This window comes from Diabrotica undecimpunctata, chromosome 9, assembly GCF_040954645.1.
Source record: "Diabrotica undecimpunctata isolate CICGRU chromosome 9, icDiaUnde3, whole genome shotgun sequence".
Taxonomy (NCBI): domain Eukaryota; kingdom Metazoa; phylum Arthropoda; class Insecta; order Coleoptera; family Chrysomelidae; genus Diabrotica; species Diabrotica undecimpunctata.
In genome coordinates, this window is record NC_092811.1 from 17,808,659 (window position 1) to 17,824,149 (window position 15,491).

The 15,491-nt window shown below is 30.1% G+C and overlaps 1 protein-coding gene across 1 annotated transcript in view; it reads right to left on the reverse strand.

The window, feature by feature from the left end:
• The window catches only part of LOC140450446 (uncharacterized), a 78,458-nt gene extending 63,204 nt beyond the window's left edge, over positions 1-15,254 (reverse strand). Inside the window, exon 1 of the mRNA XM_072544087.1 lies at positions 14,853-15,254. Coding sequence (XP_072400188.1) covers positions 14,853-15,054 — 202 coding nt within the window. The 5' untranslated portion in view covers positions 15,055-15,254. The remainder of the gene's footprint in view (positions 1-14,852) is intronic.
• Between the last annotated feature and the right edge of the window lie 237 nt (positions 15,255-15,491).

The following is a 15,491-nucleotide window of genomic DNA, read 5'->3' on the forward strand; positions in this document are numbered from 1 at the left end:
GTTTATGTGTATCTAAAATATAGTATATAGGATATTGAATTCCCTACATTTAAAAATCTAAATATTGAAATTAAACGGTAAAAAATTGGAATTTTAAGAATGATTTATAAATTGTTATAATTTAAATTTTACTACTCCATGAAACAAATATTTTATACGTCATAAACTGTAGCAATCGAAACACCGGAACGTTCATTTATATAATAAATATTTCAGTGCCAACGCATTTAAAATAAAACTAATAAATAAAAATGAACTCTTGCCTTTTCCAAGTTTATAATAGGCACTACTTAAGTTTAAAAATAATTAAAGCAAGTAATATAAATTACCACTCTAAAATATTTAACTGCATTAACCAAGTATTTGTGAAATTTCTCGATGACTAAATTGATTGATATTTAAATAAATTTGAAGTTCCAAAATGTACCTGCTGTAAAATTTGAAAGTCTACGACTAATCAAATTATTGGCAACATCGCAAGAGTTTAGTTGTGTACGCGAAGGTATACATACGGATCCCAAAAGTGTTTTAACCTATTACAGAGTTCACTTAATCCTACGTGTTGCTCGGAGTCTACATAAAGCGCTACGCAGATAATAATATACACGGTGTATATTCTACTGGAGTTAGTATAATACCGTTTTAGAACGGAGCTTACATTAACCGCTAGATGTATATATATATATATATATATATATATATATATATACAGTAGACTCCCTCTATAACGAGAACTGAAATGACAGACTAATTACCTCGTTATAAGCGGATCTCGTTATATCCAACAACAATAATACTGTGCATACATATGAATATGTAGTTTTCTAAAACATTAACTTTCTATAGTGAAGCCATTCGGAGCAATATAAGATGCTAATAAATATTGTTTGAATGGCGTTTTTGAAAAAAAAGTTGTTTACTTTTATTGTCAATGAAATACATTAAAACAAAAAAGAGTTGTTTACTTTTATTGTCAATGATATACGTTAAAACAAAAAATCTGTATTCTGTAAATCTGTATAAAACGTATTTTCAAGAATAACATAAACTACTGCGACTGCAATTGGAAGAAGTCTGTCATTTTTAACTGCTTTAAATTGTCCAGTATTCTATCTATCATATTTTCTAAAGATGTGAAACAGTTTTATGCTTCTTCATTTGCTATTTTTCTTTGGATAAAGTTTCTGACAACCTTCAATTCCACATCTTGTCTATTAGGACCTATATTATTAGGTGTGAATGGTCAACCCCCTACAATGACACTTGTGAATAATAAATTGTATATTTCCGACTAAGAATCATAAATTGTAAGAAGTTTATTGCGGACGGCACTTAAAAAGGGTATTTTTTTATAGCTACGGTCGGGCCAAAACGTAAAAAAAAACACGTTTTTCAATCTTATTTTCTCTCGTTATAAGCAAATTTATCTCGCTATAGAGGGTTATGGTTCAATAGAAATTTCACCTTGCATCTAATGTACCTCGTTATAAGCGAAAACTCGTAATAACCGTGTTCGTTATAGAGGAAGTATACTGTATATATATATATATATATATATATATATATATATATATATATATATATATATATATATATATATATATTAAATATATACACAAACGGAACATTTTTATTCTCGAGAGAGGAAGAGAGAGAAAATATATCTTCTGTCTCTCTCTTACTCATTATCTTACATATGTAATGATTTCACCGATTCACTCCCGTACAAATTTCCAACGTAGAGTGCGCGTATAGAAGTATAACTTCAAAATACAGTTTCATTGAAAACTGTTTATTAAAAATTTCACATTCAAATGGTTTTTCATCAGTATGCACTCTCATATGCGATTTTAAATATAGTTTTATTGAAAACTGTTTATTACAAATTTCACATTCAAATGGTTTTTAACCAGTATGCACTCTCATATGTGATTTTAACATATACTTTGTTGAAAATGGTTTGGTGCAAATTCCACATTCAAATGGTTTTTCACCAGTATGCCCAGTCATATGTGATTTTAAACTAAACTTTGCTGAAAATTGTTTGTATCAAATTTCACATTCAAATGGTTTTTCATCAGTATGCACTCTCATATGCGATTTTAAATATAGTTTTATTGAAAACTGTTTATTACAAATTTCACATTCAAATGGTTTTTCACCAGTATGCCCTGTCATATGTGATTTTAAATTAAACTTTGTTGGATATTGTTTGGAGCAAATTTCACATTTAAATGGTTTTTCACCACTATGCACTGTCATATGTGCTTGTAAATTACCCTTTGTTGGATATTGTTTGGTGCAAATTTCACATTCAAATGGTTTTTCGCCAGTATGCAATTTCATATGTATTGTTAAAATACCCTTTGTTGAAAATTGTTTGTTGCAAATTCCACATTTAAATGGTTTTTCACCCGTATGCACTTTCATATGCGATTTTAAAACTTGTTTTGTTGAAACTTGTTTGGTGCAAATTCTACATTCAAACGGTTTTTCACCACTATGCACCATGGTATGTGCTTTCAAATTACCTTTTGTTGAAAATTGTTTGGTGCAAATTTCACATTCAAATGGTTTTTCGCCAGTATGCAATTTCATATGCGATTTTAAATTATCCTTTGTTGAAAATTGCTTGGTGCAAATTTCACATTCAAATGGTTTTTCACCAGTATGCAATTTCATATGTGTTGTTAAACTACACTTTGTTGAAAATTGTTTGGTGCAAATTCTACATTCAAACGGTTTTTCACCCGTATGCTCTGTCATATGCGATTTTAAAGCTTGTTTTGTTGAAACTTTTTTGGTGTGTTTTTCACCCGTATGCACTCTCATATGCGATTTTAAATAATACTTTGTTGAAAATTGCTTGGTGCAAATTTCACATTCAAATGGTTTTTCGCCAGTATGCAATTTCATATGTGTTGTTAAATTACCCTTTGTTGAAAATTGTTTGGTGCAAATTCTACATTCAAACGGTTTTTCACCCGTATGCTCTGTCATATGCGATTTTAAAGCTTGTTTTGTTGAAACTTGTTTGGTGTGTTTTTCACCCGTATGCACTCTCATATGCGATTTTAAATTATATTTGTTTGAAAAATGTTTGGTACATATATAACATTCAAATAGTTTTTCATCATTATGTACTGCTATATGTTTTTTTAAACCAAACTTTGTTGATAATTGTTTGTTGCAAATTTCACATTCAAATGGTTTTTCACCTGTATGCACTCTCATATGCGATTTTAAATTAGATTTCATTGAAAATTGTTTGGTACATATATAACATTCAAATAGTTTTTCATCATTATGTACTGCTATATGTTTTTTTAAAGCAAACTTTGTTGATAATTGTTTGTTGCAAATTTCACATTCAAATGGTTTTTCGCCTGTATGCACTCTCATATGCGATTTTAAATTAGATTTCATTGAAAATTGTTTGGTACATATTTCACATTCAAATAGTTTTTCACTATTATGCACTCTCATATGCGATTTTAAGTATAGTTTCATTGAAAACTGTTTATTGCAAATTTCACATTTAAATGGTTTTTCACCAGCATGCCCTGCCATATGCGATTTCAAACCTTGTTTTGATGAAAATTGTTTGGTGCAAATTTCACATTTAAATGGTTTTTCGCCAGTGTGCACTTTCATATGAATTTTTAAATTACTGTTTGTTGAAAACTGTTTGGTGCAAATTTCACATTTAAATTGTTTTTCATCAGTATGCACTCTCATATGTGCTTTTAAATTACCCTTTGTTGACAATTGTTTGGTGCAAATTTCACATTTAAATGGTTTTTCGTCACTATGCATTGTCATATGTGCTTTTAAATTATTCTTTGTTGAAAATTTTTTGGTGCATATTCCACATTCAAATGGCTTTTCACTTGTGTGTACCCTCATATGTAGTTCTAAATGATAATTGTTGGATGATGGTTTCTTGCAAATGTTACATATAAAACGTTGTCCTCTAGTGTTCAAATTACTGTCACTTCTATCATGACTTGTTTCTAGGCTGCTGGCGTCAGTTTTCATATTTTTATAAGAGAAACCTAAAATTATAATTTTCTGTTAAATGAGAATAATGTAATTAAATGGAGATTAATGATTGCAGAAATTATATCTAATCTGGGTTGAATAAACATGTTTCTGTAGGATGTACAAATTGTAATAATAACAAAATCATGTATTCATGTTTTATACACCGCTTTAAGAAATTAACGCCCTAATTACTACTTTTAGAAAATTAATTTCAATTTAAATAAACTGTAGTATTTTACTTATTTTGAAAGACCCCTGTGTAATACTTCATTTAACGAAAAACGACAATGGTACTGACAAGTTTTTGCTGTTGTATTTGTAAGTTTAGCAGTAATTTGTCAGCTTCTTTAAAAGTAAATCCATTTTAAGCCAAATTAAGGTTTGATTTTTACGCGTTTCTGAATTCTTTTACTTAAAGTGTTAGATGCAATGATAATTAAATGAGAATGCAAAACTTTGAATTTGTATCAGCCTGATGAACGGGGATTTGCTGAAATAATTTATAACACTGTATTAATACCGATTCGAGGACGGGAAGTTTAACGAATTTGTCCTCATAGGCCATATACAGGGTGGTCCTTAAGTAATTGTACAAAAAGAAACCATAGATTCCACACTTTAAAATATTGCGATTTAAGTCAAGTTGTTTTAATAAAATATTGATATTAAGAAAGATACAGGGTGTTTAAGTGGAAATTAAAAATTTTAATTTTCACTATAACTTTCATGTTTGTGAACATTTATGTATAAAAATTAATAACTAAGTACTATTGATCATCAAAAATTATAATCTGATGAATACTTTAATGCAGCTGATAGAGGGCGCCACATATGCTACATATGTGGCTTACATTTTACACTTAACTTTTTTGCTTTTTAAGTTACCGGTGTCTGTGATAAAAAATATTAAAGAGACATTATTTTACCAAAAAAAAGGTATACTTGTTAATAACTTCAAAACTCAACAGTTTTCGAGATATTCGCATTTTACAAATCAACTACATAATTCAGATTTAACGCAATTACTCCAGGCAACGAAAGAAAATTAGACAAAAACATCTATACTTCTGAATTTTTGTATAAAATGCCTTCATTAAAGTTAATAGTTAACGAAATATTAAATAAAATAGCAGGATAGAATAGTAGGATTTGACAAAATAACAGAATAATTTTATTTTACAACAAACATTTTACGTTTTGTATTAAATTAAAGTCATAATCAAAATATTTTATTAATAAACCAAAATAAGAAATAGTTAAACTTAATAACATTAAACTTTTTATCAAAGTAAGTGTTCGATATGTCCACCATTTTCTTTAATTCATTTGTCAATACATTCCATAAAAGATCGTCTCATATTAAATAGCATCATTGGTTCTAAAGAAACTGCTGCAGTATTTATACTAAGTATTATACGGATAATATATAATAAACATAATATAATAATAAAGTATTCGTTTGGGAATTTTATGAATTAAATAATTATATTAATATCTCACCACATGACGAAGGAATATGACTACCACGAACAATCCAACGTTTAGGAGAGTTGTATTTAATTATGTTCTCACTGCACTTTTCTCTATAATGTGGTGGTGTACCAATCAATAAAATCATTTTATAAAAAATGTAAATAAATCGCACCATTCAAATTACAAGGTAATTCGCATGTCCATAAAAAATAATTACAAATGGTACCAAACCATACGATATGCATTTTAAACATGAATTTTAAATAAACTATGGTTTGGAACAATTGGTAATTATTTTTTACGGACATGCGAATTACCTTGTAATTTGAATGGTGATATTTATTTACATTTTTTATAAAATAATTTTATTTGATTTATTGGAAGAATTGTCATCAAACTTAAGGCGAAATATGTGGTTTATGCAAGATGGTACACCACCACATTATAGAGAGAGGGCAGAGAGAGAACATACTTAAATACAACTTTCCTGAATGTTGGATTGTTCGTGATAGTCATATTCCTTGGGTCATGTGGTGAGATATTAATATAATTACTTAGTGCATAAATATCCCAAAAGAATAGTTATTATTAGTTTCTTTAGAACCAATGATGCTATTTGATATGAGACGATCTTTTATGGAATGTATTGACAAATGAATTAAAGAAAATGGTGGACATATCGAACACTTACTTTGACAAAAAGTTTAATGTTATTTAGTTTAACTATTTCTTAATTTGGTTTATAAATAAAATATTTTGATTATGACTTTAATTTAATACAAAACGTAGAATGTTTGATGTAAAATCCAATTATTCTGTTATTTTGTCAAAACCTACAAATCCTACTATTCTATCCTGCTAATATATTTATTTTATTTAATATTTCGTTAACTATTAACTTTATTAAAGGCATTTTATACCAAAATTCAGAAGTATTGATGTTTTTGTCTAATTTTCTTTCGTTGCCTGGAGTAATTGCTTTAAATCTGAATTATGTAGTTGATTTGTAAAATACGATTATCTCGAAAACTGTTGGGTTTTCAAGTTATTAAAAGGTATACATTTTTTTTGTTAAAATAATGTATCTTTAATATTTTATATCACAAACACCGGTTAATTAAAGTGCAAAAAAGTTAAGTGCAAATGTATGCCACATATGTGGCGCCCTCTATCAGATACATTAAAGCATGCATCAAATTATAATTTATGATGTTCAATACTATCCAGTTATGAATTTTGATACATAAATGTTCACAAACATAAAAGTTATAGTGAAAATTAAAATTTTAAATTTCCACTTTAACACCCTGTATCTTTCTTAATATCAACATTTTATTAAAGCAATTTGGCTTAAATCGTAATATTTTAAAGTGAAAAATCTATGGTTTCGTTTTGTACAATTACTTAAGGACCACCCTGTATATGGCCATTTAATTCAACAAAGCGATAGCAGCTTTTGTTAAAAGATTTAATCTCTTACACACACACACACACACACACACACACACACACACACACATATATATATATATATATATATATATTTATATATATATATATATATATATATATATATATATATATATATATATATATAAATATATATACGACCTGGGTAATAATCTATCCTCAGTATGGACCTTACGTGAGATGGAGTGAGAATCACCTGCTTAAAAAGAGAGAGGTATATTAGGTCCGCCCTTTATATCGTCGAAAGTGCATTAGTGGAAATAATAAATTCAACAGAGGGGAAGTTCAACGTTGCCAAACTTATTGGTTTTTTTCGATCTGTTGTCTTTTTAGCTTTTGAACAACGTTCTAAGATAATCAAATTTGGGCGAATTGATTTAAATGGCTGCTTCCGGTTTTTTATTGGAAATATGCCACAATTTTCTGAAACCAGACGCAAATCTTCTGCTCGTCTTCGAAAGGAAGATACTAAGAAGAATAATGGGCGCATTCTGTGAGAATGGTATTTGGAGAAGGCGATATAATTTCGAATTGTACGAGAAGTATAAAAAAATAGTAAATGGTAGAGATGTAATATCCTTCATAAAAATAGGTAGGCTTAGATGGGCTGGACATGTGTCAAGAGCAAATGAAAATTACCCACCCAGACGAACTCTATTATCGGTCCCAGTGGGAAATAGGAGTAGAGGCAGACCACGACTGAGATGGAGGGACGGTGTGGACGAGGACGCAAGGAAAATCGGCGCGGCAAATTGGCAACGGTTGGCGATGAACAGAAACGACTGGCTAAATAGACTGGGGAAGGTCAAGGCTCAACTAGAGCTGTAGCACCACTGATGATGATGATGCCACAATTTTACTTTACAATAAGTTTATTTCTTCTTCGGAAATCGTTTTATATAAATAAAATTTATTAATGTTTCGTATTTTAAGTACGATTTCCGAATTGGAAATCTAAACATTAAAATAAGTTTATTTTAAAGTCACATTGTGTCTTATTCCCAATAAAAATAATAAACTTCATTATGACGCCACAATAAAAAAACTTCATACAAAATTATTTGGCAACGTCGCGTCGTCAAAGTAACGATAGCTTGATTTTAATACTGTGGTAACGAACAGAACAGAACTAGTATGGTATGCCATGTGTTTATTTACATCCCCCATCGCATTGAACTCGCGAATGACTCTATTGCGCTGATCCTCAGGAAATGCTTCAAAACAGTGAAGCATCTTACAACAACAATCCGGCCCGAGTTCATGGCTCACAGCTCTCAACACTTTCATCACATCTGTTACTCTACCTCTTTTCTTCTGCTTCTTGCTAGTTGAGGGATTCGTCTCATCACCACTATCACTCCACTTTCCATCATCGCTGTCCATTTTCACAAAAATACGAAACGCAATACACAGGTTAACAATACGGAACTGAGCGCGGAAGAAATAATACTAGCGTCTAGCCCCGGTATGCAACTTTAATAAAGATCCCGGCATGCGCTGCGTGTTTGCAATGTGCATTTAAACTGCAATGACGGGGTTCTTCCCCGCACGCTCTGTCGATGCCGGGGTTTTTCCTCAGTAATGCTTTCATTCAACCCGATTTTTCGCCGAGATGACGGGGTTATTTTCCAAAACCGAGGGCTTCGTCGGATTCTACGCCTCGCAATCCTTTAGTAGCCACTTCGAACCAGATGAACCCAAAAATGTCGATGACGGGATTTTTCCCCTGGACTCTTCGGTTTTTCACACCTATTTCAAACCTCCCCAAACGGTTTTTCACAACTATGCACTGTCGTACGTGCTTTTAAATTATTCTTTGTTGAAAATTGTTTGGTGTAAATTTCACATTCAAATGGTTTTTGGCGTATGCACTTTCATATGTGTTGTTAAACTACCCTTTGTTGAAAATTGTTTGGTGCAAATTCTACATTCAAACGGTTTTTCACCACTATGCACTGTCACATGTGCTTTTAAACTAGCCTTTGTTGAAAATTGTTTGTTGCAAATTCCACACTTAAATGGTTTTTCACCCGTATGCACTGTCATATGCGATTTTAAAACTTGTTTTGTTGAAACTTGTTTCGTACAAATTTTACATTCAAATGGTTTTTCCCCATTATGCACTCTCATATGCGATTTTAAGTATAGTTTCATTGAAAACTGTTTATTGCAAATTTCACATTTAAATGGTTTTTCACCAGTATGCAATTTCATATGTGGTGTTAAACTAACCTTTTTTAAAAACTCTTTGGAGCAAATTCCACATTTAAATGGTTTTTCACCAGTATGCACTCTCATATGCAATTTTAAAATTTGTTTCCTTGAAAACTGTTTGGTGCAAATTTCACACTCAAATGGTTTTTCACCAGTATGCATTCTCATATGTAATTTTAGAAGTTTCTTTGTCGAAAACGGTTTGTTACAAATTTCACATTCAAATGGTTTTTCACCAGTATGCACTCTCATATGCGATTTTAAATATAGTTTTATTGAAAATTGTTTATTACAAATTTCACATTCAAATGGTTTTTCGCCAGTATGCAACTTCATATGTATTGTTAGACTACTCTTTGTTGAAAATTGTTTGGTGCAAATTTCACATTCAAATTGTTTTTCGCCAGTGTGCAATTTCATATGTATTGTTAAATTACCCTTTGTTAAAAACTGTTTGGTGCAAATTTCACATTCAAATGGTTTTTCACCAGTATGCAGTCTCATATGTGATTTTAAAATATACTTTGTTGAAAATTGTTTGGTGCAAATTCCACATTCAAATGGTTTTTCACCGGTATGAGATGTCAAATGACATTTAAAACGTCGTTTCGTTGAAAACTGTTTGGTGCAAATTTTACATTCAAATGGTTTTTCACCAGTATGCCCTGTCATATGTGATTTTAAATTAAACTTTGTTGAAAATTGTTTGGTGCAAATTCTGCAATCAAATGGTTTTTCACCGGTATGAGATGTCATATGATATTTAAAACGACGTTTTGTTGAAAACTGTTTAGAGCAAATTTCACATCTAAATGGTTTTTCATCAGCATGCATTGTCATAATATGTCTTTTTAAATAATCCTTTATTGAAAATTTTTTTGTGCAAATTTCACATTCAAATTGTTTCTCACCAGTATGCACTCTCATATGCAATTTTAAAAGTCGTTTCGTCGAAAACCGTTTAGTGCAAATTTCACATTCAAATGGTTTTTCGTCACTATGCACTGTCATATGTGCTTTTAAATTATTCTTTGTTGAGAATTTTTTGGTGCATATTCCACATTCAAATGGTTTTTCACCAGTGTGTACCCTCATATGTAGTTCTAAATGATAATTGTTGGATGATGGTTTCTTGCAAATGATACATATAAAACGTTGTCCTCCAGTGTTCAAATTGGTAGTAGAACTTATACTATATTGGTTCAAATTACTGCCACTTATATCATGATTTGTTTCTAGGCTGCTGGCGTCAGTTTTCATATTTTTACAAGAGAAACCTAAAATTATAATTTCCTGTTAAATGAGAATAATGTAATTAAATGGAGATTAATAATGATTGCAGAAATAAGCTGATATTGAGTTACATTTTTGTGGCATTAATTTTATTGCACTGAATGGTAATTGCAGGTAGCAACTGTGTATTTGATAATTTGTTTATTATGTTTACAGGGTGGTCCGTTGCATTTCCAGTTCTGTTACAACTATGAAGACGTAAATATGTGAATCATTTTTAAGTTAATTGTAGAGATTGTTATAATAATCGTTATAATATTTTTTTATAATTTTATTATTACACAATAATGGATTCAAGAGGGAAGAAGTTAGTTTTGTTAGCTGTTAACAAATCGGTATGAAATGATAAAACACATAGTCATAATTTACAGCTCTCATCACAAGTGACATATTCAGATAGTACCTCTCATGTTTCTACCAGTGAACCTAATGTATCAGGATATGAACAATGTGAGGATATATATTTTTTTGGTGACGATTAAGAATAAGTGACACGTGTGGTAGCCAAAACCGCAACGTAAGTGTATCTGCTATGTTGCTTTACGCTGTTGAGACATTAGAGATTCCAAAAATTGACCATTGGTTTTTTGAACCTGGCCATTCGATGATGGAGTGTGACTCGGTCCATGGTCATATTGAGAAAGCATAAAAAAATGTGGACATATTTGACCCCACTGGGTGGTACTCCATTGTAAGAATGGCGTTAAAGAAATCAAAATACACTGTACACGAGATTAGACGTGCAGAAATTTATGACTTCAAAGCTTTGACACAATTTTATAAAAAACAAAAAAGTCGACATCGATGGTAGTAGTATAAATTGACTAAAATTAACATGGCTACATTATAGAAAAAACTACAATAAACATATATTTTTTAAATAAAACAAGTAAAATGAAAATTTCGGGTTTTTTTGATGTTATCCGAAAAGAAACTAGGAAATTGTCCATGCCAAACTTAACAACGGCATATAAAGGATAAGGGCCAATAAAAGAGGAAAAATATAAGGATTTAAAAGAGCTGTGCAATAAAGGCATTAATCCTTCCCAGTATCATCTCTTCTATAAGTCGTTGCTCACCAACAATAAGGACAATCTATCAGATGTGCAAAATGATTGACATAATTAAATTTATTGTTTGAAAATTTTTTCAAAGTTTATATTTAATTAAAAAAACTATTTTATGATTTTAAATAAAGTTATAAACGTCTCGATGGGAATAACCACAATATATTTATTAAAAAAGAAACTTTATTGACGATTCGACTTCTAATTCAGAAATCGTTGTCTAAACATTTTATAAAGTTTGTTTTTTAATAAATGTATTGTGGTTATTCCCATCGAGACGTTTAAATAGTATTTAATGACACAAGAAAATAGCTTCAGAACAATATAAAGTTATAAAATAAATTATGATTAAGATTTTTATTATTATTATTAGTAAATTGGGTAACCCTCAGTGGTGAAATTAAATTATAATGTTACAGCAACAAATAATTACAAGTAGGTACCATTTCATTTTAGAAAAGCTTAGTCTTAAGTCATTTGTATTTAAACGGCGTGGTGAAGTTTTCGGACCAGGTAGAGATTAATAAATTTGAATCTATTGTACTTTTAATTATTATATATGCCGCTCAGTATATTCATCTCTCGAAATTTATCGATAATTACTCAAATACAAATGACTTTTGATTAAGATTACGCTTTTGTAAAATAAAATGGTACCTACGTAAGTCTCTATAATAATAGATTTTTCAGTTAGGGACACAAAAATGTATCTCCACTAATTTATCTAATTGTTGATATTTTGAAAACACAATTTATCCATTGTTTCGTATGATTGTATTACCGTAAAGAATACATTTCTAAGATTAATAATTCGGAACACAAAAGTTGAAAATAAACTACAGGTCATTACAAAATGCAAATAACTTTTTTTAAAAACCTTAAATAAGCTCTCTTGAAAAGTAGTCATTTTTGAGATACAGTTTTGTGTCTCTAAGCCGACGATTTGTGAGAATGTATTCTTGAGTTAGGTAGATGACTGGTTTGTCCAATATATACTCCATCACAAATCAAGCAGGGAATTTCATATGCAACATGCGATTTTTTTAATAGAGGGGTTTTTGTTTTTAGTCTTGTAAAATTCTTTTTCAAAAGATTGTTGCCTTTATGAGCAATGTAATGTTATATTTAGACAGAAGATTTGCAATTTGTTCTAATAAACCTTTTATATAGGGAAGGGACATATAGTTTTTCTTTACCATGTTGGTTTTATTGTTATTGTAAAATGTATGCAGTTGCGATTTGAAAGTGTTGTCGATAAGGTGATGTGGGTATGAATTAAGTGTTAGTGCTGTTATGATTTTTTAATGGCCTGAGGTCTATTGATAGAATCAGATAATCTAATAGCTCTATTGGCGAGTCCGATTTATACAGATTTATTTTGAGACAAGGGATTATGAGAGTTGAAATTCAGATATCTAGATGACCAAGTTTTTTTGGTGTACCCTGAAGTAGTAATAGTGCTGTTTTCTCTATGTAAAGTCAGGTCCAGAAAATTAATTTGACAATTTTTTTCAACTTCTAATGTGAAATTTAGTTTTTGGTGAAAGTGAAAAAAAATTTTGGTGAAAAAAATGTTATTAAATCTTTTAGCAAAAAGCTGCTATCGTTTTGTTAAGTTAAATGGCCAAATATATGGCCTATTAGGACAAATTTATTAAACTTCCTGTGCTTGAATTGGTATCAATAAAGTGTTATAAATCATTTCAGCATATCCCTGCCTCATCAGACACTTGGGCTGATACAAATTCAAACTCAGAAAGTCCAACGCATGTCTCCTAAAACTTGACCACTGCAGTGGTTAGCGTACAGAGGTGCCGGTACTCCTTTATCACCTGCATATGACTGTGTCTTGAAAATATCAGACAGATTTTTAAATATTTATTAACATAGTTAATAGGTTGTAATATTTTCTACAAAATACAATACTCATATACAGGGTGTTCCATTTTAAAAAAATGAGAAAATTTTGTATTTAAAAATAGTGATTACCCTGTATATTGTATGCTGGATGTCGAAGATATTAATCTATTTAAAAAAAAAACACTACCCTAGAAAAACTTGCCAGTTACATTTTTATTACTTTGGAAACCTAATCCACAGCCCTTTAAATATTACTATTTTTCTTTCTTTCAATTAAAGTGTAAATATTTCAAAAATGAATAACTTTAGGTCTATAAAACCATAAACAAACTTCATATTTTTAAAAAAATACATTCAAAAATGGTTTCATATACAAGGTATTCCATTTAGAAAACACAACTTTGGTTCATTCCATTGTTCTGACTGACCCTGTATAATTGAAAATAATTTTAAATTATAGACATCAGTTTTGTTTAAAACATTTTTATATACTCCATAGTTTAGCTGTAATCAAAGAAAGCCAGAGGTTTGGCACAGCCTGTATTTGTTTAATTTTATTTTAAGGTAAGTTTCTAATATTTTTATTCAGAACATTTTATTGCCTAATATTATGATCTATTTTGACACCTTTTCAAACGCAGACATGCTGGTACAATATATGATATTCTGCTTGTGTCTAGTATTGTAACTGTGCTGATTTCTGTGACTTCTACAAAGATTGATATTCTTCTTCATGAATCAAACATTTTCTAGAATGTACTATGCTGGTACAGTAAGAATTCCTAGTCTCATAAGCATAATGGCTCTTCCACATTATTTAGTTTGTTAACATACACTTTATTTTTAATAACTCCCACACCCACATAAAACTTTAAGGATGTTAGATAAGGTGATCTCTCTGGCCATGCAATCACTCCCCTTCGTCTGCTCTACTTATTAGGAAACAAATAATTTCAATATTTGAAGATATAGGACATATTCTATTTTTAAGAACTCCTGCCCAAGCATTTAATTTTTGGGTATAATGTCTCATGTTAAGACAACATACCTACTATAAAATATGTTGCCTTTCATAAGGCCATAGATTAAACAGAAAATTCTTCAATTACTGCTTGTCATATGACAAATACAAATCTTTCAATAGAAAATCCCAGAGAACCACTTTTGTTTTAATTACAATCTCTGAATGAATTTTAAATTTGAATCAAATGTGGGTATCAAAAGTAATAGTTGATAATGATCATTAGAAACCATCTTTGAATTTAATATTAAACCCAGCCACTTAAAATAAATGCCATACCCTATAACTTTTAATTGTAAATAAATTTATTCAATATATTTTATGTCTTTTGGATCATAATTTCTAATTTAAGTAGTACTTAAGATCCTCAACCTAGTATTAGAGGATAAAAAGGAATATTCTTTACTTACCACCATCTTGTGCTATTTCAGCTTTTATAGGACATTTCTTAACGTCTAAATAATCAAATGTATCATTTGCACTTTCCCTTTTAGGTTCCTCCTTAATTTCAATTTTAAAGGTGTCCTGTACAACTTCATCTACTTCATTATCTATTTCCCCTTTGCAAGTTCTTTCACCAACTTCTTGTTTTACTTCAGTTTGATTAAACATGATTTTTGTTTTATATAGTTTCAGTAATACAAATCTCTATATTCTTTGGTAATATCAAATCAAAAAATATAGACGCTTATAGAAGAGCAGTTCAAATGGGCGATTTGGTTATGTATGGGTTACGGTTTATACTTCAAAACAATCAAAACCACCGAACAAAACCGTTGTTCTGTGTCAAAACACTCCTCCTGTCCTGAGGGTGGCTGCATAAACTCAAAGCGTGGCGCCGTTGCGAAAATTTCATAATGAAATATGTAGTTAGGAGGAAGTGGGAAAGGAGTACGAACGGGTAACTGCATCTACGCCTAAACAAATTTCGATGACATTGATTTGCAAACTGTCTTTTTTTTTGTTGTTTCACAATAAAATCTTTATTTTTAATATATTAAATTGTTAAATTTTTAATTTTAAAACTTAAAAATGTATGATATTTACAA